Source organism: Pseudochaenichthys georgianus, chromosome 24 (assembly GCF_902827115.2).
Source record: "Pseudochaenichthys georgianus chromosome 24, fPseGeo1.2, whole genome shotgun sequence".
NCBI lineage: Eukaryota > Metazoa > Chordata > Actinopteri > Perciformes > Channichthyidae > Pseudochaenichthys > Pseudochaenichthys georgianus.
Window position 1 is genome coordinate 32,063,973 of NC_047526.1, and position 24,314 is coordinate 32,088,286.

General features: G+C 41.2%; 3 protein-coding genes across 3 annotated transcripts in view; 1 reads left to right on the plus strand and 2 right to left on the minus strand.

Annotated features, from left to right (window-relative positions):
- Positions 1-1,146: 1,146 nt before the first annotated feature.
- On the minus strand, positions 1,147-12,025 carry LOC117439502 (gap junction Cx32.7 protein-like). Its single transcript, XM_034075406.2, has 4 exons — positions 11,881-12,025; positions 10,877-11,029; positions 4,623-4,808; positions 1,147-2,580 (listed from the first exon to the last, which is right to left on the minus strand). Exons 2-4 carry the CDS (start codon positions 11,003-11,005, stop codon positions 1,975-1,977), a joined length of 921 nt encoding a protein of 306 aa, XP_033931297.1. The 5' UTR covers positions 11,006-11,029; positions 11,881-12,025; the 3' UTR covers positions 1,147-1,974.
- A 1,478-nt stretch (positions 12,026-13,503) lies between these two features.
- On the minus strand, positions 13,504-17,746 carry hsdl1 (hydroxysteroid dehydrogenase like 1). The gene is made up of 5 exons (XM_034076508.1): positions 17,292-17,746; positions 16,274-16,716; positions 16,095-16,178; positions 15,129-15,272; positions 13,504-14,763 (listed from the first exon to the last, which is right to left on the minus strand). The coding sequence occupies exons 1-5, from the start codon at positions 17,512-17,514 to the stop codon at positions 14,692-14,694; spliced, it is 966 nt and encodes a 321-aa protein (XP_033932399.1). The 5' UTR covers positions 17,515-17,746; the 3' UTR covers positions 13,504-14,691.
- Positions 17,747-18,191: 445 nt separating this feature from the next.
- tbc1d32 (TBC1 domain family, member 32) overlaps positions 18,192-24,314 on the plus strand; it is a 134,283-nt gene continuing 128,160 nt past the window's right edge. The window contains exons 1-9 of the mRNA XM_034076478.1: positions 18,192-18,268; positions 19,135-19,303; positions 19,417-19,581; positions 19,724-19,901; positions 20,242-20,313; positions 21,492-21,611; positions 21,968-22,046; positions 23,093-23,196; positions 23,276-23,337. Of these exons, the coding sequence (XP_033932369.1) occupies positions 19,149-19,303; positions 19,417-19,581; positions 19,724-19,901; positions 20,242-20,313; positions 21,492-21,611; positions 21,968-22,046; positions 23,093-23,196; positions 23,276-23,337 (935 nt within the window). The 5' untranslated portion in view covers positions 18,192-18,268; positions 19,135-19,148. The remainder of the gene's footprint in view (positions 18,269-19,134; positions 19,304-19,416; positions 19,582-19,723; positions 19,902-20,241; positions 20,314-21,491; positions 21,612-21,967; positions 22,047-23,092; positions 23,197-23,275; positions 23,338-24,314) is intronic.

Here is a 24,314-nt window from a genome sequence, read left to right on the forward strand (position 1 = left end):
CATATTTGAATATTCTGCATATTTGACTGCATGTTAAATAAGTGTATGTACATAATGCAGCTCTACCATCTAGTGCCAATTAATGCAGACACAAGCAACTAACTGTCATAAATAAACAGTCTAATAGTAAACACAAAGTGCCCCTTCAAACAGATGCATTTTTTTACAGTATCATTCACCCCTTAGTTCATTTTGAAAAAGCCCTTTTAAGAAAGTGTGTGGAAAAACAATCTTCTTGAGGTTTGAAACATTTACATTTTCATGATATTATACCATATCTTGTTACTCTCACTTGATTAACATCAATAGATCAATAAAGTACCTATCTATCTATCTATCTATCTATCTATCTATCTATCTATCTATCTATCTATCTATCTATCTATCTATCTATCTATCTATCTATCTATCTGTCTGTCTATCTATCTATCTATCTATCTATCTATCTATCTATCTATCTATCTATCTATCTATCTATCTATCTATCTATCTATCTATCTATCTATCTATCTATCTATCTATCTATCTATCTATCTATCTATCTATCTATCTATCTATCTATCTATCTATCTGTCTGTCTATCTATCTATCTATCTATCTATCTATCTATCTATCTATCTATCTATCTATCTATCTATCTATCTATCTATCTATCTATCTATCTATCTATCTATCTAAAAGTAAGAGTAATAGCAATAAAGCACATGAGGTAAAATAACATGGAAATACTTGTTTACTGCTTGCTGCTCCCATCATAATGTCTGTAAGCTAAATATTAAGCTAAATAGCCTAGCTTATCAGAAACATCCATATAAAGCAGACTCTAAGTCACACCTTGCCAATATAAGTTTAGCGCACATAAAATAAGTCACTTTAAACTAAGTCTTGATACTTGTTTCCACCCAAAATGGCTATTTCTAAACATTTCTTTCTCAAAATAATAGCTATAACAGGTATTTTCTATTTGCCCTTTTTGTTAATATTTACCCGATACTTGAGGAACAAATTATTTTAGGAATACAAATATTTGGAATATAGGCAAGTATAATAAGCTATACTCGGTTAACAAAGTGTACAACTGCTACAAAATCATTCATCAACTATAAGCTAGTGTTTGTAATATGAATAGTACAATTCAGACACATATTAGCAAATATTGGAGGTTTATTGAAAACAAAATTACACACCATCATTTTCTAAAAACTATTACAAGAAAGCATCCTTCTCAAAACCTATCAGCAAATCTTCTGACGCTATTTTTTAAAGAGATGGATCTGCGGTTTATTATTTTTGTATTATGCCCGAAAAGTGAAATGTTGCCTGTGACTGAGTCCTGTTTACAGAAGCTGGCTACTCCCCCTCCCCCTCTCTTTATTTGCCACACACACACACACACACACACACACACACACACACACACACACACACACACACACACACACACACACACACACACACACACACACACACACACACACACACACACACACACACACACACACACACACACACACACACACACACACACACACACCCCCCCCCCCCCCCCCCCTCTAAAGCCAAAGCACACAATCACTGGAACTCGTTCTCCTTTCCATCCCCAGAATTCCCAAATCATCCGTAGGTGGCAGAGCTTTTTCGTTCCGAGCACCTCTCGTCTTCCATTTCAGATTTCCGTTGACTCCTTTGAAAGCAAACTGAAAAACCCATCTCTTCGCATCTGTCTTCCTTGTCAACTGATTTCCATCACCTACATGTAGTTTCCATCCACATCACCATCACTTCAGTCACATGCTTTTATCACATGGCAATACTTATGTTGTAATGTTTTTATAATTTGTATGCTATGACGTTTGTATTTTGCTTTTGTCTGCTCTACAGCCCTTTGAGGCATTTCTTGTGATTTGGGGAAACAATAAATCTTGATTTGATATGATGTGTTTTGAATTGGACATGTTCAACCTGCCCCATGTTTCAGATGTGCACCTCCCTTCCCAAACTGTTGCTCTCAGGCACTATTATCTTACTCCTCCCGTTGACCCCGTTGACCCCGTTGACCCCTAACTTTCGCCCTTGTAGCTCCAGTTCCAGGTTGACGCAATTTTGTATCATCACGTCACGGGTTTTAAAAGCTTTCCTCTCGGAAGGCGGGGGCGTCACGGGGGTCACGGTGTAGTCCTGCCTCCTCGCCATGCACTCCTTCACGGCTTTCACAAACAGGTAGAAGAGCTCCACCAGGCTGAGGGCCAGGGACACGAGCGCAGAGACCAGCATGAACCAGATGATGACCGACTTCTCCGTGGGTCTGGACAGGAAACAGTCCACTTTGTGGGGGCAGGGCGAGCGCTCGCATTCGTAGCGAGGCGCCAGGGTGAAGCCGTAGAGAAAGTACTGACCCAGGATGAACAAGACCTCCAGGATGATCTTGGCCACGAGATGGAGGACGTAACTGCGAAGGAGTCGTCCGCGGATGCTGATCTTCCCGGTGCTTTTCGTGTACTTGGGGATTTTGTAGGTTCTCCTGAGGAAGAGGCTGGTCTGGTCATCCAACTCCGCCTGCTTCTTCATCCTCTCCTTCACCTTGGATTTGGAAGAATCAGATTTAGGTTTGGTTTTGGTAACCCTACAGATCTGAGGCACTGCAGATTAATTGGAAGTAATAAGGTGAACCTTGCACTATTTGTATTCTATTTTATTTGTATTAATTGCAACTATTTTGTCTGTTTTATTATCTTGCACCATTGGAGGAGCCTGTGACCTAAGATTTTCATTGACATATCTACGCTGTAGCTATTTACAAATGACAATAAAAGCCGATGAAACATGCTTCACACCTTAGGAGTCCAGGAAATACATATGAGTATATGGGTACAAATATTACTGTTACTATTCTTTATTCCCTTATCTATACATTTTCTTTTAATATTATCTTCTATATTACTTTACTTTTACCTATACAGGTATCTATCTTATTTATTTAGTTAGTTATTTATTTTACTAGCTAGGACCGGGAGGGAGGGAAAGGGGAACAATAAATAAAAATATTGACTGTATAAATGTAAACTCATTGTGCCTGACTCAATAAAAAAGAAGTTAAAAAAAAGGAGTCCAGGAAATGTATGAGATTAGCTTTCAGTTTTGCCAAATATTTCAAAACACTTGTTGCATGTACTGCTTTTTATCTCCTAGAGACTTGGAGGCAGTTGTGTTTTTAACAAAGTTTTGGGAAAAGATATGAGCAGCATAATATAAAAGATCAGCATATCCGTGGTTAGCAGATAAGTTGAGCGTTCTGCAGTAGTAGTTTCAGATAATGTTAAAGTGTTGATACAAATTGCTGTCATGAATACCTCTGATCAACAACACAACTAGCTTTAAAACCAAGAAGTGAGTTTTAGGTGCTTAAAAATAGATTTGAGTTTAGTATGTCGATGGATGTACGCATGTCTCTGTTTATTTGCACTTTTGTTTTATTATGTAAAGCTCTCTGGACTGCTTTTGTGTGATATGGTGCTATACTTGTACATTAGAATGTAATTGTAAGTTTCACGTTAAAGCTGCTTCAACCCTTGTGTGGTGTTCAAAAGCTGTTACCGTTCATGGCGTTCGCCGGTCACTTTTGACCATAGGCGGATTTTGCGGGGGGGCAGGGGGGGCATTGCCCCCCTTAGTGGCTGAAATATGTTACAGCATTACTACTTCTAAAACTGTTCCAATACAAATATTTCGTATATCAATATTTTAATAGATGTAATATAAGGATTGTTACAATACAAATCTGAATAATATCATGTTTTGAAATAATTTCATTTTTGAGCAGTCGCATGTTGTGAAGTGTGTGTGTGTGTGATGTGTGTGTGTGACGTATGAGGTTAAGGACCCTCGCTTTTTTTACATACAAGTGATTCAGCTATTGTATTACAATAAGATATGCGGCGATTTTTAAAAGGTCCAATTTCTGGGACGTTTAAAAGGCGTCTACTTCTGCACTAAGTAGGACACTGGTTAATAATATTGTAGCGTGTTCAAGTAACCAAGGGATACAGTAGTTATCAAATAAGTAAGATGTGCACAGTTATGATACGTTTTACAGATGTAATGCACTGTTGTTGGGGGGAGAGATCGCCCCTTCCATATGAGTGTGTGTGTACGGCGGGCATGAGGCGTGCGAGACGAGTTGTGTTCGGGGGGGGGGGGGGGGGGGGTGTCTAAAGTCAAAGATGAATCTTGATTGGGCCAAACTTGACCTCGAGTCACCCAAAACAATTCTGCCGGGTCTCCCCAGACCCCAACACCACATTATACACTTTGTTTTTTAGAGACCTTCAGACTTGGCTAAAATGGTCAACATCTGTTTTTATATAGCTGTTGTGGAGGATATCATGAAGCCTTGTTCAGATACAAAAAACTAGAGCGGAGTTATTATATAATTTTAACGTGTCACGGGAGACCCGAACACAACTTAAGGGTCAAACAACCTTTTGCCTGGGAACCAGTTTATCTGGAAACAGCAGCCTACAGTTGGCAACGAAGGATCAGCGGTAGAAGCGATCTTAATGTCTCTGCCATTGTTTTGTAAAACTATTTCACTCTTTTATACCACACCCACTGCAGCAACACACCTTCTTCTCCAAGTGGATCACATGGAGGCAGTGGCCAAGGTAAAGCAGCTTGGGAGTCGCCACAGCAATAATCTGCAGGACCCAAAAGCGAACATGAGAGATGGGGAAGGCCATGTCGTAGCAGACGTTCTCACAGCCGGGCTGCTGGGTGTTGCAGACAAAGTCGGACTGCTCATCACTCCACACCTAGAGGAAGAGAATAGAGAACGAAAGATTATACATAATGCAAACTTTGAGAGTTTAAAGGTCCCCTCTGTTTCAGCCCTGTTTCCAAAGTGCTGATTCTCTGTCTGTTACTTTAGATGAAAATAAGGAGCCACTCCCCACGCCCCTCTGAGAGACATTTGGTTACAAAGAACTCAATAGGCGCTTTCACACCGGAGTACTTTTCCCAGGAATAGTTCCGATAGTTCCAGGGATTTTGCGTTCACACCAAAAATATCTGGAACTAGAACTTTTTTGCGAACCTTTTCACCCCTTTTTAGTCTGGTACTTTCCTGGGAGAAAAAGGTTCCCGTTTCTGATTGGCTGGGCGAAATAAAGTGGCCAAAATCTGATCAGCTCATTTTCAGACAGGTTTTTATAGAAATGGATCAAAAAGTGAGAAAATCTTTGTTCCTGAAACTTTCAGAGTCTCTTTCCACAGAGGGGACACATGTTGATGTGGAAGAGACATGAAGAAGAGGGGACACATGTTGATGAAGAAGAGACATGAAGAAGAGGGGACAAATGTTGATGTAGAAGAGACATGAAGAAGAGGGGACACATGTTGATGTAGAAGAGACATGAAGAAGAGGGGACACATGTTGATGTAGAAGAGACATGGAGAAGAGGGGACAAATGTTGATGTAGAAGAGACATGAAGAAGAGGGGACACATGTTGATGTAGAAGAGACATGGAGAAGAGGGGACACATGTTGATGAAGAAGAGACATGAAGAAGAAGAGGGGACAAATGTTGATGTAGAAGAGACATGAAGAAGAGGGGACACATGTTGATGTAGAAGAGACATGGAGAAGAGGGGACACATGTTGATGTAGAAGAGACATGAAGAAGAAGAGGGGACAAATGTTGATGTAGAAGAGACATGAAGAAGAGGGGACACATGTTGATGTAGAAGAGACATGAAGAAGAGGGGACACATGTTGATGTAGAAGAGACATGAAGAAGAGGGGACAAATGTTGATGTAGAAGAGACATGAAGAAGAGGGGACACATGTTGATGTAGAAGAGACATGGAGAAGAGGGGACACATGTTGATGAAGAAGAGACATGAAGAAGAAGAGGGGACAAATGTTGATGTAGAAGAGACATGAAGAAGAGGGGACACATGTTGATGTAGAAGAGACATGAAGAAGAAGAGGGGACAAATGTTGATGTAGAAGAGACATGAAGAAGAGGGGACACATGTTGATGTAGAAGAGACATGAAGAAGAGGGGACACATGTTGATGTAGAAGAGACATGGAGAAGAGGGGACACATGTTGATGAAGAAGAGACATGAAGAAGAGGGGACAAATGTTGATGTAGAAGAGACATGAAGAAGAGGGGACACATGTTGATGTAGAAGAGACATGAAGAAGAGGGGACACATGTTGATGTAGAAGAGACATGGAGAAGAGGGGACACATGTTGATGAAGAAGAGACATGAAGAAGAGGGGACAACTGTTGATGTAGAAGAGACATGAAGAAGAGGGGACACATGTTGATGTAGAAGAGACATGGAGAAGAGGGGACACATGTTGATGGAGAAGAGACATGGAGAAGAGGGGACACATGTTGATGTAGAAGAGACATGAAGAAGAGGGGACACATGTTGATGTAGAAAAGACATGAAGAAGAGGGGACACATGTTGATGTAGAAGAGACATGAAGAAGAGGGGACACATGTTGATGTAGAAGAGACATGAAGAAGAGGGGACACATGTTGATGTAGAAGAGACATGGAGAAGAGGGGACACATGTTGATGTAGAAGAGACATGAAGAAGAGGGGACACATGTTGATGTAGAAGAGACATGGAGAAGAGGGGACACATGTTGATGAAGAAGAGACATGAAGAAGAGGGGACACATGTTGATGTAGAAGAGACATGGAGAAGAGGGGACACATGTTGATGAAGAAGAGACATGAAGAAGAGGGGACACATGTTGATGTAGAAAAGACATGAAGAAGAGGGGACACATGTTGATGTAGAAGAGACATGGAGAAGAGGGGACACATGTTGATGTAGAAGAGACATGAAGAAGAGGGGACACATGTTGATGTAGAAGAGACATGAAGAAGAGGGGGACACATGTTGATGTAGAAAAGACATGAAGAAGAGGGGACACATGTTGATGTAGAAGAGACATGAAGAAGAAGAGGGGACACATGTTGATGTAGAAGAGACATGAAGAAGAAGAGGGGACAAATGTTGATGTAGAAGAGACATGAAGAAGAGGGGACACATGTTGATGTAGAAGAGACATGAAGAAGAGGGGACACATGTTGATGTAGAAGAGACATGGAGAAGAGGGGACACATGTTGATGAAGAAGAGACATGAAGAAGAGGGGACAAATGTTGATGTAGAAGAGACATGAAGAAGAGGGGACACATGTTGATGTAGAAGAGACATGAAGAAGAGGGGACACATGTTGATGTAGAAGAGACATGGAGAAGAGGGGACACATGTTGATGAAGAAGAGACATGAAGAAGAGGGGACAAATGTTGATGTAGAAGAGACATGAAGAAGAGGGGACACATGTTGATGTAGAAGAGACATGGAGAAGAGGGGACACATGTTGATGGAGAAGAGACATGGAGAAGAGGGGACACATGTTGATGAAGAAGAGACATGAAGAAGAGGGGACAAATGTTGATGTAGAAGAGACATGAAGAAGAGGGGACACATGTTGATGTAGAAGAGACATGAAGAAGAGGGGACACATGTTGATGTAGAAGAGACATGGAGAAGAGGGGACACATGTTGATGAAGAAGAGACATGAAGAAGAGGGGACACATGTTGATGTAGAAGAGACATGGAGAAGAGGGGACACATGTTGATGAAGAAGAGACATGAAGAAGAGGGGACACATGTTGATGTAGAAGAGACATGAAGAAGAGGGGACACATGTTGATGTAGAAAAGACATGAAGAAGAGGGGACACATGTTGATGTAGAAGAGACATGAAGAAGAGGGGACACATGTTGATGTAGAAGAGACATGAAGAAGAGGGGACACATGTTGATGTAGAAGAGACATGGAGAAGAGGGGACACATGTTGATGTAGAAGAGACATGAAGAAGAGGGGACACATGTTGATGTAGAAGAGACATGGAGAAGAGGGGACACCTGTTGATGAAGAAGAGACATGAAGAAGAGGGGACACATGTTGATGTAGAAGAGACATGGAGAAGAGGGGACACATGTTGATGAAGAAGAGACATGAAGAAGAGGGGACACATGTTGATGTAGAAGAAGCATGAAGAGAGGGGACACATGTTTGATGTAGAAGAGACATGAAGAAGAGGGGACACATGTTGATGTAGAAGAGACATGAAGAAGAGGGGACACATGTTGATGTAGAAAAGACATGAAGAAGAAGGGGACACTGTTGATGAAGAAGAGACATGAAGAAAGAGGTGACACATGTTGATGTAAGAAGAGACATGGAGAAGAGGGGACACATGTTGATGAGAAGAGACATGAAGAAGAGGGGACACATGTTGATGTAGAAGAGACATGGAGAAGAGGGGACACATGTTGATGTAGAAGAGACATGAAGAAGAGGGGACACATGTTGATGTAAGAAGAGACATGAAGAAGAGGGGACACATGTTGATGTAGAAGAGACATGAAGAAGAGCGGGACACATTTGATGTAGAAGAGACATGAAGAAGAGGGGACACATGTTGATGTAGAAGAGACATGGAGAAGAGGGGACACATGTTGATGTAGAAGAGACATGAAGAAGAGGGGACACATGTTGATGTAGAAGAGACATGAAGAAGAGGGGACACATGTTGATGTAGAAGAGACATGGAGAAGAGGTGACACATGTTGATGTAGAAAAGACATGAAGAAGAGGGGACACATGTTGATGTAGAAGAGACATGAAGAAGAGGGGACACATGTTGATGTAGAAGAGACATGAAGAAGAGGGGACACATGTTGATGTAGAAGAGACATGAGAAGAAGAGGGGACACATGTTGATGTAGAAAAGACATGAAGAAGAGGGGACACATGTTGATGTAGAAGAGACATGAAGAAGAAGAGGGGACAAATGTTGATGTAGAAGAGACATGAAGAAGAAGAGGGGACACATGTTGATGTAGAAGAGACATGAAGAAGAAGAGGGGACAAATGTTGATGTAGAAGAGACATGAGAAGAGGGGACACATGTTGATGTAAGAAGAGACATGAAGAAGAGGGGACACATGTTGATGTAGAAGAGACATGGAGAAGAGGGGACACATGTTGATGAAGAAGAGACATGAAGAAGAGGGGACACATGTTGATGTAGAAGAGACATGGAGAAGAGGGGACACATGTTGATGTAGAGAGAGACATGAAGAAGAGGGGACACATGTTGATGTAGAAGAGACATGGAGAAGAGGGGACACTGTTGATGAAGAAGAGACATGAAGAAGAGGGGACACATGTTGATGTAGAAGAGACATGGAGAAGAGGGACACATGTTGATGAAGAAGACATGAAGAAGAGGGGACACATGTTGATGTAGAAGAGACATGAAGAAGAGGGGACACATGTTGATGTAGAAGAGACATGAAGAAGAGGGGACACATGTTGATGTAGAAGAGACATGAAGAAGAGGGGGACACATGTTGATGTAGAAGAGACATGAAGAAGAGGGGACACATGTTGATGAAGAAGAGACATGAAGAAGAGGGGACACATGTTGATGTAGAAGAGACATGGAGAAGAGGGGACACATGTTGATGAAGAAAGAGACATGAAGAAGAGGGGACACATGTTGATGTAGAAGAGACATGGAGAAGAGGGGACACATGTTGATGTAGAAGAGACATGGAGAAGAGGGGACACATGTTGATGAAGAAGAGACATGAAGAAGAGGGGACACATGTTGATGTAGAAGAGACATGAAGAAGAGCGGACACATGTTGATGTAGAAGAGACATGAAGAAGAGGGGACACATGTTGATGTAGAAGAGACATGGAGAAGAGGGGACACATGTTGATGTAGAAGAGACATGAAGAAGAGGGGACACATGTTGATGTAGAAGAGACATGAAGAATAGGGGACACATGTTGATGTAGAAGAGACATGGAGGGGACACATGTTGATGTAGAAAAGACATGAAGAAGAGGGGACACATGTTGATGTAGAAGAGACATGGAGAAGAGGGGACACATGTTGATGTAGAAGAGACATGAAGAAGAGGGGACACATGTTGATGTAGAAGAGACATGAAGAAGAGGGGACACATGTTGATGTAGAAAAGACATGAAGAAGAGGGGACACATGTTGATGTAGAAGAGACATGAAGAAGAAGAGGGGACAAATGTTGATGTAGAAGAGAAATGAAGAAGAAGAGGGGGACACATGTTGATGTAGAAGAGACATGAAGAAGAAGAGGGGACAAATGTTGATGTAGAAGAGACATGAAGAAGAGGGGACACATGTTGATGTAGAAGAGACATGAAGAAGAGGGGACACATGTTGATGTAGAAGAGACCATGGAGAAGAGGGGACCATGTTGATGAAGGAAGAGACATGAAGAGAGGGGACACATGTTGAATGTAGAAGAGACATGGAGAAGAGGGGACACATGTTGATGTAGAAGAGACATGGAGAAGAGGGGACACATGTTGATGAAGAAGAGACATGAAGAAGAGGGGACACATGTTGATGAAGAAGAGACATGAAGAAGAGGGGACACATGTTGATGAAGAAGAGACATGAAGAAGAGGGGACACATGTTGATGTAGAAGAGACATGGAGAAGAGGGGACACATGTTGATGAAGAAGAGACATGGAGAAGAGGGGACACATGTTGATGAAGAAGAGACATGAAGAAGAGGGGACACATGTTGATGAAGAAGAGACATGAAGAAGAGGGTTTTACATAATAGGTGACCTTTAAAGTGTAGTAGGGTCAATATCTACTGCCCTGTACTTCATGATGAAACTGAACTGAAGAGTTCATTGGCATCTATCATGTGTTGGGAATTAGAAGACATTCCACATCCTTTCTTTGTGTGAAATGCTTATTACTTATACAGACCTTCTCGGCCCCGGTGCGCAGGACCATGATGCGGAAGATGAACAGCACGGTGAGCCAGACCTTGCCGATCACCGTGGAGTGGCTCTGCACTTTGTCCAGCAGGCGGCCCAGCAGATCCCATTCGCCCATTTCATGCGCCAGTTGTCCTGCTTTCTGTGAGAGGAGATAACAGAACAAAACAGTCCATCATGACCTAAAGACTACAAGGGTATACATGCCTTATTTGAGGAGGATACAGTATTATTCAAAGTAATATTTCAATGTCTGCTTTTTATTCCTTCCGTTAGAGTTACACACTTTGATTGGACCTTTGCTGTTTTATAAAAAGTCTTACAGGAATTGTTGTTAACACAGAGAACCCAGTCTCGCTCACAAGGCCACACTTTATCATTTCCTGAAGGCTTGTGAGTTTACTGATAGATGCCACAGCTGCTGATCTAACCTCTCCAAAACAACCAAGACCTTAACCTTGGTTATTACGAACTGTTGCAAATCTCACTTCAAAGAATGTGACGAATAAAGACCGAGTACAAAAAGCTGCTAGTTTAAGGTCATAGCTTTCAAAAACATCAACAAGTGAAGTATTTGTTTTATGTTATGTCGTTATTTTCTTTTTTACATTTGTTTATTTAATCAGAATCATAGTTTTTAAAGCATCCTTACACGACGAAATGATTGACTGTAAATTAGCTGTTAAATGAATGTTAGTCAGAAGAATCCCTTTTTTAGCTTTTCGACATTTAGAAACTACATTTTGTACTTTATTAATTAAACCATGTCGCTCTGCCTTTTGAGCCTATTGCTACGGTTTCTTGCTTTCACGCCTTAGTACAAGCGGCCAGCATATTTACCTTTTCTCCCAAATGGTGCATGGTACGAATGCAGAGTAGATTATTGTAAAACACCAATCAAAATAATCCCATTAACATACCAACTCTAAGAGATTCCAGTCCATTTTAAAAGAGAATACATATAAGCATCATAAAATACAAATACAAACTTACCAGTTGAACTAACCCACAGAGAAAAAGATGAGCGAAGAGTAAGATGTCTCAGGACGACGACGACGAAGAGAGTAAGAGGAGAAGAAGATTCTTTCATCGTTCCTTTTGTGTCTTATCTGGAAGGACACCATCCTAACCACAACAAAAACGTCCTAACACTGAATCTGAGTGGCTGCTGAACACCTGGGTTTTATAACTGAGACAATACTGCTGCATCTGACAGTGGAGAAGGAACAGGGGTGGTTGTATTGTATGGATCATTTATTGTCAACAAATTGAAGTATACTCAACTACCTCATCTACTTTTAGTATATTTTGTACAGAAGGTTGTATATGTCAAATTGGGCTTTAAAGGTCCCATGTCATGGCCATTTCTACTGATCATAATTCCATTGTTGAGGTCGACTAGAATAGATTTAAATTGTTCAATGTTCCAAACTCACATTGGTTTCTCACAGCATCTCTGTAAAGTGTGTGTATCCACTCTCTGTCCTACACGGCTTGTTGGAGCTCCTGCCCCCCCCGCCCCTCCCTATGAGCCCAGTGTGCTCTGATTGGTCAGGACGTTGCGAGGCTCGGTGCTGCGAGGAGCGGACAGGTTTCCGGGTCTGCGATACAGCGAGAACAAGCGAAACTCACCCTGAGCACACACACACTCACAGCCGAAGTAAAAACAATAAGTGTGGCTTTATATTGAGAAAGAAGAAGGTTTATAGCGCTGTGAGAATGGGTCTGCGGAGAGCATTTCTCCGCCATCCCAACTCGTCTATTACCAGCGTTCAGGGAGCTCTATGCAAGTCAATGGGACTCCCTGTTAGTTAGCCAAGGGGTCCTGGTGAGTGAGGGGCTCCGCTGATTGGTCCATTTGGGCCAATCCGGTCGTTTGTTGTTGATCTGGGTGTTCACACGTCACAGAACCCAGGAGGTAAACAATGGAAACAGAGAAATGTCCAGCGAGGCGTTCTGGGGCAGCACAGACAGGTCTTCTCTGTGTTAGAGCTGTACTCGCTACAGGGTGCACTTTGAGGGTGTGTGACTGCAGACCGTTCACATGCAGAGAAACCTTCATAGCACAAGGGGACGGGTGATAACCGGAGAAGCATGACACGGGACCTTAAACTACAATTATGAACCTGAAACTTAGCATAACAGGACCTCCTTAAAGCTTCAGTATTTCTTTGAAAACTTGCTATATGAATGTTTATAAGGAAAACTAATGCCTTTACAACTTTACCTATTTCACTTTTACCAAATTAGCCTGAAAAGAATCGTACTTTGTTGTCCGACACAATACCTGCAGATAAGTACGCCTACAATGGATTCATAGACTATGGGTTTGTGTTTAAATCCCCTGAAAGCAGTCGAGGTTGGTTTTGCACCACGTGGGTTTGGGAAGCCAGCGCCTCACTCACTTTTACTAAAGGTCACCAACACTCAGTGACCTGGCTGATGTGAAGGGGGTCACGGAGGGAACTCTGGCAGTGTCTGTTCACGTGAATGATTTACACCATCCTGACATTTTAGGAGGAAAACAAAGCGTGTGTGCCGGCCTTCGGAATAAAGTTCAGTCAACATTTCATATATAGACAAACACTTCATTTAAATAAAACACAGGACAGTATGGGAATGGAGAAAGACATTTATAGTGTACAGTATAATGATGACACATTTAAGTTATATACTGTATTGTATGTGTAAGCAACCACTCAGAAAATACATCATAATTTGTTTACAGTTCTGTTCACCTAGTTTAAAATAAATACTGATTTTAAAGCAATATATACACATGTATCTCAAATATCGTTTCTCAATGAAACATCACAATCTCACTCTACTGTACATCACGTTGAGATTTAATTATATTGATCAAAATAACTCTATTAACTGGTATTGCTTAATACAGCTCTGCACACATTGAGAATAATTATTTTACGTTACTAGTGCGTCTCTAAACTGGGAATGATGTTGTGCTTTTGGGTGAATGCCATTTGGTCTTTGAACGCGTCTTATACACTGTGGGTTTGGTAGATACCAGTAAACCGTGATACGAGCAGTGATAAATGGAAAGTCAGCACAACACAACAACATCATAAAAGCAACCCTATGGAGAAAACAGGATATATGTAGTGTCAAAAATAACATTTTGTTTATTTTATGGCGGCTGATTTTGTATTGCTTTCTCCTGGCTGTGTTTTTTAATGTAACATTTGATCTGAATACAAATTGTACATTCAGGTATTCGCTTACATGTAATGAACCATGCCTTTGAACACTTGAGTCTTGTCTGATCATTGTTATACAGAAGTGTTTTAAATAGTAAGATTTAAGTTCAAATTAAATGTGTTCAGGAAGTACTGATACAACCGGATAATTGAGACTTTGTAAACTGATTTTTTAATATAGTTTTGCTAGTTGTTGAGCATGGCCCCCACTTACTAGTTTGTTTGTATTCTTTGTTCCCCATGGAGGCATGGAAAAACACACAATTTGCTTTATAAATTCTAGGTTCAACACAGGGTGAGGTTTTGATATACAAATGATAATTGTTCTATCGTCTAGTTTCTATAGGTAACTAAAGGATGTCACACATTAGTCCGACCATATGTGGTGGATATCGATTCATTCATTTAGGCAAATTCCACTGCAGCTTCAATAAATACTGACACCAAATAAATAAATGATCTTTAACTACCAACCTTAACTGAGCCTGAGAGTTGACTGACTTTAGACTAATGGCAGATGTTTAAAACTCTGTAACAAGAAGATCCAGTAAGTGGGTTAGAGTAAGTCAGAGGGAGGAGAGCAGAGCTTTTAGCTTAAACTGATCCACACGCGTGATCCAAGAACCCACATGAAGTCTGGAACACGTCTCATCAGTCCGTACTGTGAAGAGAAGCAGCAGAGAAACGGATCAGAAACATATCTTATGTTCCAGATCATATTATCGGTGTTACTGTCTGAGTTACTTCTGAGGACAAAACATCTGATACATGAAAATGGAAAAACACTAAATAGAGAAAAATAATTGAACTATAAAAAAAAAAAAAAAACTTCTGAATGATTTAAATTGATCTATTGTACTTCTAGGAACAAATCTACAACATATTCAAAGTTAATTCAGATGCTTTGCGCACATTTGTACGTGTCGTCTAGTCTTCACTTATGTAGAATACTTCTCTGTAACGCATTAACATTACAAAGCAGATTCCTTCAGTGTGAACACCCTTCGTGACTTATGTAGCCCTGACCTGCAGAGTGTGAGGCCAGTATCCGGTGGTCCTGTTGGAGACCCCCAGGGTGGAGATGGCGTGGCGGGCGTAAACCTCCGGCTGTGGTTCAAACCAGTTGAGTCTTGATGACGGTGATGATGAGGATGGTGGTTGCTCACGTATCTGGGAACACATACTGGTTATCAAACACTGAGAGAATAATGTATACTTACTTGGTAAAAGTCCAAAGAACCCAATTCATGTTACGCGTGTGATTAAATGATTATTTCCTGACCTAATTAATTAATTGTGTGGTGTCTCAAAAAAAATCCAAAGATATTAAAGGAGGGGTAGGTCATTTTGGAGAAACCAGCTCGAGATCGCTAGAATTTGAAAATACACAACCGGAACAAATCTGCCACTTCCTCACAGAGCCCCTCCCCCAACACACACGAACGCGCACATGACCAATGAGGGCACGAGATAAGTGTGTGCCCAGATGGAAAGCTGACAGGCAGGTAGGCCATCCAGTTACTTTAGCCGGGCCGAGGAAGATGATTGGTCGTGCTTTTTACAGCGCCACGGCTTCCACAGATGACATTTTTTATGGATTTTTTGTCAAAGCACTTCAGATATTCATTGCTATCGGGATGTTAAGGGAATTCCATGGAATATAACAAAAAGTGTATCTCGAGCCGGTTTCTCAAACGTACCTACCCCACCTTTAAGTTTAAAGCTTAAATAATTGTTTTGTTAATTAGCTAATTGATGAAGCAAAAAAAAAACCTGCGTTTTGGTAAAAACACCAATTATTTTTGAGAAATATAAAACAAACGCTATTTTTTACAAGCCAAAACTCTCAAATGTTAAATGTTGTCTAAATATAAACAGAGACGTGCATTATTTGAAACTAGCTTCACTAGCTTGACACACTTTGGTTGGCACCTTAAATGTATTTAAGTACAGCAAGCATGCCTGCTTGTAATCGACATATAAGGCATCTACCTGGAAAGGAATCAGACTTTGGACAAAGATCCCCTTGCCGCTGTACTCGAGATGAAGAGCTCTTGACAAATGATCCATATAGCCCTGAAATGTTGAGAAAAAATATATTGTGAATGTACTTTTAGAAAGGGGTATTACATGTGTATTCATAAAGCAGATATTCTCAGTGTTTTTCTTACAGCAAATGCAGTTTGTGTCACCCTCCCAGGCAGAGGTTTGCAGCAGGCTCCCGATGATATGTTGACCACGGCTCCTCTGCGGCGCTCCAGCATCCCGGGCAGCACCAACCGCGCCATCAGAGTCGCCACCGCTACATTTTTATTCACCAGATCCAACAGGCCCAGCTCAGGCATTTCTATCAGGCTCTGAGGGGAATCCAAAGACTCCATGCAGTTCACCAGGAAGCCGATCTCTCTGCCCTTCATGGCCTCTTTGATGGTATTGCTGGCTGCTTGGTTCAAAGAGAAGTCAGCGAGGAGCACAACAGTTTCCACTCCGTAGCTTTGGGAGAATAAAGCAGCGATGTCTCTCACAGAGGCCTCGCTCTGAGTGACAAAGATGATGCTGACGCCATGTCGGGCCAGCTCCTCTGCGTAGGCTTTGGCCACCGGCTCGGATGCACCTGAGAGGAGAGAGCACGATATCTGTCAATGAATACATGTGAAGAAGACATTAGGATATACAACTGAGAGCTATTGCACAGTAACTTCACGTTGGGCTCTAAAAATACAATACAGCTCACTTTGTTACTGAAATTATAAGATGATTAGTATTATATATTTCCAAGACATTAACCAACACCAATCTCAATTCATTTGATACATTAGCACTTTTCATGGCAATTAATATCTTTGGATTCAAGCTTTTCAAGTGTTACCTAAAATGTGCTGCTTTTCTCATTTCTATATAATAAAAAAACAAGCAATTTGAAAATGTCATCATCATTTACAATGTTCTCTTTTTGTCCAGATTTTTGTTAGAGCAAATCAGTACCTGATAAGTCAATAATGAATATGATTATTTGCAGACATAATTAGCTGCGGTGTTGTCAACAAATATCGAATCTAAGAAGCTTCAACTTTATTTTATTTTTATTTATTTCTAACTGAAGGGCTCCTAAAAATAAAATGCATGAAACTGACTCTCCTCTCCGTCACACACATCTAAATCATCATGCACTCTGTTCTGCAGCCTTACCATACACGATGGCCCAGTCTCCAAACCTTTGGCTAAGCTTCTTCTTATTGGGGATTATTCTGGGCAGAAAATGCACCCGGACCAAAGAGCAGCATTCTCTGAGCAGGATTACTGCCCTGCTGGCCGTGTAAATAGCACCGACCAGGGCCAGGGTTTCAAAGTAAGGATTGCATGATCGAGACATTTCTCTATACAAAAACTGAAAGCTGTCAACTGTCGCCATAATCCACACCGTTGATGCTGATGCTAGCTTGATATAGCTAAAGCTTAAACAGCAGATGTAGCTTTGAGATTCCCAACCGTAAAGTAAACTAGTCTGTCAGGCGTGTGAACAAATCGTTTCCTTGTTACGGCATATTAAATAAATGATAACAAATGAAGGGTTAGCAGAGTTTCAGCCGGTTTTAGCAGGCAGAGATGTCTCCACGCAGCACCATGTCAAAAGAGCAAAACATTGAGCCATGTGACGTAGGGAGTGGTGCTGCATTTAAGACCACACGAAAAAAACCGACAGAAATGTTTCGGAAGAATACAGAGGTATAACAGCCATATTAAAACTGCAGTTTCTGGATGATAAACAATTATCCACGACAAAATAATGTTGACATCTCAAGAAGGATTTTAAGGGAATATAAAGTCCGTGTTTCTCTTTTTTTGATCCCAATGCTTACCTAGTTGTTAACAATTGATCGTTTATTCATACGTCTCTTAAGAGAATTTAAAATAAATGATTATATTCCAAGTATATATTGTATTACATTTTATTCTGTCGACATCTTGTATTTTCAAGGATGCTTTATCTGAAACGTCACACACCTCATCTATGAAGCCCATATTTCCAACGCTCAAAAAGATAGCGCACAGTTTCTTCTGACATCCCACAATGCACCACCGTTTCCATAGAGACGCAGCAATCGGTGGCAAATTCTCCCAAAAATGCTACCTGGATGAAACAGTTTTACAAGTCCATAAACAAGGTAAACTGGTTTAAAAATATCCTTCATATGATGTCTTCATGTTCAGATGTTCAGTTTGTGCAGCAGCGACATTTTTGGTTTTTGGACAGCTACGCTTTCAGTTAAAATGATGCAGTGTTGTCTTGAGCTAGCTGTGTTACAGTGGTGCATTTAGCATCTTCAAGCTAACCAGAGAGAATACATTACTTGTGTTTTGCCCCACATTTAATATCACATACCGTAGTTTGGGTGTACATCATAGACCAATTAATTCTGGCTGCTATATTTGTATTTGTGTATTGTGGCGTGCAAACAGCTATCTAGTGACAATGAAAGCACGTTATTTAAACTATCTGGACCAGTCAGTGATGACAGTGATACACCTGTCAGTGATGAACTGATTGACACTTGTTTCTGAAATGCATGACCCATAACATACGAGCATTTTACCCCTGTGTGCTGAGCATTGCAACTGATTCCTTTTTATTTAAATAGCATATTTCATACCCAGATAGATCAACTTCCATACCTAACACCACTCAAATGGCTTACACAAGTAAAAGCACAAGAAAACAAATGATAACATCAATTTAGAAGTAAATAAATAAAAGTAAATTTGAGTTTGGAAAGGACCTTAACTATGGTTATGCACATTCATTATTTTACTAATCTTCGGTTGAGTGTTTTTTCCCCTCTATCTATGCATCTTATTTACAGGTAGTTAAACAGTAATATATATCTTTAAAGAAAACCAACTCAAATACTTTCCTCCTTTCCTCCTGTCTGCCAAACCCTGGGTAGCAATACACAGGGAACTGGCTCTTCACCCTCATACATTTTCACATTGAGGGCCGATGAAACCAACCACTCTACTCTGTCCCTCAAAGGAGCAACAGTAGAGATGTCTCAGTTGTCGGCTGAAGACGAAGCGGAGCTGCAGTCCCTGCTGAAGCAGCTTCTGAGAAGCATCAACGACAGGATCTCCGGAGCTCCGTCCACCGAATGTGCTGAAGAGATCCTCCTCCACCTGGAAGAGACTGACAAGAACTTCCACAAGTAAGGCCACAAGAGTCAGATAGTATAGAATATACTTTATGGTCAGATTTAAAAGTAATTTATGCTATTTCAATTTGAACAGTAGCTCTGACTCTGTTATTCTTCTTCTTCAGTTATGAGTTAGTCAAGTATCTCCGTCAGTATGTGGAGAGCTCTCTGGGGACTGTGGTGGAAGAAGAGACCAATTACCTGACCAGAGGAGATGGACAACATGCAATAGGCCCAGGTCACGACACCCTGATTCATGCCATCACCCGGAAGAGCAGAGACTCAGCAGAGTGAGTGGCTCTGAGTCTCTGAGCTTTGTCTCCTCTCTCCTCTCCTTCTGATCATGACGTATTCATTGCGGAGTCAGTTTATAAGTCATTATTGTGCTAACATTGTAAATCCTGAAATGAGGAACGTTTCTCTTTGTGGCAGGTACCAGCAGATGATGCAGACTCTAAAAAACACCATGATCATGGTGGTGGAGTCTTTAATCAACAGATTTGAGGAGGACCAGATGAGGAAGGAGGAGATGCACAGAGAGCAGCAGCACAGCCAGGCCAACAGCCAGTACACCGACAACTGCTCCGACAGCGACTCCTCCTTCAACCAGGTCAGACGGAGCACGTGTCAATTCAATTTATTTATTGCCTTTTTTATTACTGAATGATTCATATAAAGGCAAGGCAATTCCAAGTGCTTTAAAAAAATGAAAGATATGGCATTTAAAAACAGTTATTAAAAAGCAAGGATAATAAAATAAACATTAAAAGAAAAAATACATGAATAAAAGTTAGAGTGCAGTTTAAGATATGAATAGTTCAATTAAAAGCAGCGGCAAAAAGAAAAGTCTTCAGCCAATATAAAGTTCCAATATTGCATCATATCTCTTATTATTTTACTTTATGATGGGTCATAATTGCTTTGTGCTTTGTCTCCATTCTCCTCTCTAGAGTTATGCTTTCATCAGACAAGAGCAGCTTCAAGTTTTGGCTGAACAACTTGACTCCAGCCGGCCAAAAGAGGTACAAAGGCCTGCTTACACAAATACACTATAGGCGCTTTTTTCACACCGGAGTACTTTTCCCTTTTGGTTCCGATAGTTCCTGGGATTTTGCGTTCACACCAAAAAGAGAACTTAGTTCATGAGAGCTTTCCCCCCCTTTTCAGTCCCTGCTAGAGAGCAGGTACTTTCCTGATTGCAACTTGCAAACCACGCCCCGTAAAACTCTGAAAAGTTTTGTGAAGCCGCCATTTTATTTGCTGGCATTAGCATTATTAGCATTAGCATTAGCCCTGCGCACCAACACAGAGAGACTAACTTCTGGCAACACAAAAGAAAGCATGGGAGCGGTGGAGATGAGGAGGTGTCGGCGTTCTGGATTTACTCGGAAGCTTCTACTGGAGACTTCGGGCCGGGGACTTTGGGCGGCAGTATACGCCGTGAAGTTGTTTGCGGCCTGCCAGTAAACCCAAAGCAGAAGAAGAAGAAGTGACGTCAGCGGCTTCATTTGCCTAATCCTCCCCCAGGGAACTTATTCCGGTGTGAACGCGATCTGTACTTAGTTCCATGGGGGCACTAAGTGCTGGGAACTAAGCACGGCAAAGTACTTGGTGTGAAAGCGGCTCTTGAGTCATGTTTGGCAATAGATTCATTTGAAACCCGGGGGTTGGATCCAAACAAGTGGTTAAAAAATTGATTTGCGGGAAATTTGGTTTATTGTTACATGGTATTGTATGACATTCCTCTGGTGTTTTCAAATGATCTACTGAAATACAACATAATATACTTCTTCAGGCATCTAAAAATGAAAAAAGCAGACTTGAATAAGAACATTTTGAATTGAGAAGTCTGAATTATTAGAGGTGTAGACATAAGCAACCGGTTATGATAAAGAAACTTGACTTTGTTTGGAGGGGTCACCAGCCATAAAGTGTAGAAATGTGAATATAAATAACAATAATACACAATATTTATAAAGCACTTTGTTCTCAGTGATCAGGAGACTGAATTGTGTATACGTATATACATATTTGTATATATAGTTGTTTTTGTATTCGGGATTGTGGGAAACGGTATTTCGATCACTCCGTCTGTACACACAAACTGAAAGATTGACAAAAAAGTTGACTTTGACAAAGCCGTTTGAATACCAGACAGTTCCAGGTGAAGTGATGTGTGTGTGTGTGTGTGTGTGTGTAGGTACGTTGGGAAGCTCTTCAGGTTCTGTGCGGAGCTCCCCCCTCTGACGTGCTGATCTGTGAGAGCTGGAGCAGCCTGCGCAGGAACCTCTGTGACGCTCTGACCGACCCCGACCTGAGCGTGAGTCCCGAGCCTCTCTCCTACACATTCACACTTAATTCAGTTACGACATAATCAATATGAATCATGTCCTTGTTATGAACAATTTCAGACGTTATAATTAATGATAACAAACACCGAAAACGTGATGCGAATCGTCTAACAAGCAATCCTGTCACACCTGATTTGTTGGAGGAAGAAACAAGATAACCATGTTGTCCACACGTATTCAGAGCCAATCAGTGGAACTACTTTGTGATAATCTTGTACAATTTCATCTAATGATATCTTCTTATAATTGATTATTCAGCTGAAGTTGATTGATTGTGTCTGTGAGTAAGCTGATAACTTATGCCTCTGCCCGTTATCTCCACCAGGATAATGTCCTGCAGTTTTTCGCTAAAAGCTTCTCCTCCTCTCCTCTGAATGTGACCAGAGAGATCTACACCAGTCTGGGTAAGTCCTATTCATGCAGTGCATATGCAGCACGTCATGTTCAAACTGAGCAATGGAGAATCAGTTATCAATAAGTTGTCTATAAATGAAATTATATGGATGTATAATGCAATAGGGAAAGTGCCTGTACCCTATTATGGGTAATAATTAATAATAATTCCTTACATTTATTATAGCGCATTATCAATGACTCAAAGCGCTTTACATATACACACATTGCACATCATACATGCAATGGTCAGAAACTGTGGACAATACCCACAGGAGCAAGTTCAGGTGAAGGGTCTTGCCCAAGGACCCACCGGCTTTACAGACGCAGCAGCGGCGGGTTTCACCCCCTGATCTGATGATCATTGCACAGCGCACTGCGCATCGAGGTCATCGAGGCGCTTTTACAAGTATACATTGGTATTATACATGTACTGTGGACAATACCCACAGGAGCAAATCCGGGTGAAGTGTCTTGCCCAAGAACACAACGGCCTGACGCAGTGGCGGCGGGAGCGGGTTTCGAACTGGAGTTCCCCAGCACCCCCCCTTGATCTGATGATCGGATGCACAGACCACTGCGCCACCCGTCCCCGTATGCTTCTTGTTTGTTTCTTTGCCATGTGATATGTGATCTCTGTTCTGTATCTATGACTGATTGACCTGAATGCTTTATGTGTATTATCTCGATGCCCAAGACACATTTCTCCTAAGGGAGACAATAAAGCTTTATCTTATCTTATATGTAAAGCGGTCAGCTCCTTTTTGAAATATTCATTTTGCGTTTCAATTTAAACATCTGACTTTGCTTAAGAATCAAAAGTTCATTGCTCTTTGAAAACATGTACTCCTATTGTTTTGCTATCCATGGTCTTAAAATGAAAACAATGTTTATCCCTTTTATTTTTGGAACAATACATCGTCCAATAAATGTGTTATTGTGAAAGGCTGATGTGCACGGTTAATTTATCGTTTGTTTATGCTGCATTATGTTTTTGAACCTCAATATTATCTTGCATGGTTCATAATTAGTACATTTTGCCTTTTTTGATGTGCAGCTAAAAGTGTGGAGTCAAGTTTCCTGTCTCATAAGCTAAGCTTTCCAACGGGCTCAGCCACCATCGACATCAACAGATCTGAGATCAGTCGTCTTCTCAAACAGGTACAGCATCTCTTATCTCACACCAAGTGTATAACAAAACACACGCATTACAGCTTTTTCTCCGTCTGCCTTGCCTCAGATGCGGTTGATGAATGATTTTCAAAAAGAGGTGACAACGTTTTGGATCCGCCATCCTGAGAAGTGAGTTTTGACTTTAAAGGTCACCTATCATGCTATTTGTAGGCCATAGCATGGGTCTCAGATATATATAAAAACATGTCTATGAAGTGTTTTGCTCAAAATACCAAACAGATCACCCATTCTAGCCATGCCTCATGTCCCTCTATTTCACTTCCTGTTTCAAAAGTGCTGATTTGGGTATAAAGCTTTAAAAAAAAAAAAAAAAAGATTATAAAAAAGGAGGGGTCTGAGCTCATGCGGGACCCGGCAGCTACTGTCTAAACTAAATGCTGCCGTGATGAAACGCCATATCATGGATTATCAAGGATTCTCTCTGAAACAGTCTGGAGCTCAAAGGCTTTCTCTCTTGCCGGTTATACCACAAGGTGAGTTCCTTTTTACTTCCTGCTTCTTCACACACATGCTCTCCAGCACAGGTTAGCTCTGAGTGTTAGCGATGCTAATGTAAACACCGACCAGATTACGTCCAAAACAGTCGGGCATTGTTTCTGTTAGCAACGTTTCTGATTGGGCCGTGGGTCCACATTTCAGATATTACGTCATATCGGACGTACATCTGGATCAGCTCCGTTGTTCCCCGTTTTTAGAGATTTGGGTACGGAGGAAAAGAGAGAGGGTTTTATTTTCTGACGCTGCGTGAGTTCCCCGACACACCGGGGACACATAGTTATGTATAAAAGACATCAAAAAGTGCACTTTGCATGATAGGTCCCCTTTAATATTGGCTTCCAGTTGAGAAACGTCTGCAATCTCGTGTTATCACTTTTCTAAAAAATGTCCAATTTAGCAAAAAAACACTGTATTTTTATGATCAAATAGTTTACACAAGAGACGAGCATGACCATAAGACTAGACAAGCTACATCAGGCCATCTCCTGGCACCTAAACCCAGGACACACCCTCTGAACTCTTCTGTGTCTTATAAAGGAACTCATTGCCAAACTACCTTACTGAAATAGAGTTCAGAGCCTCTGTCA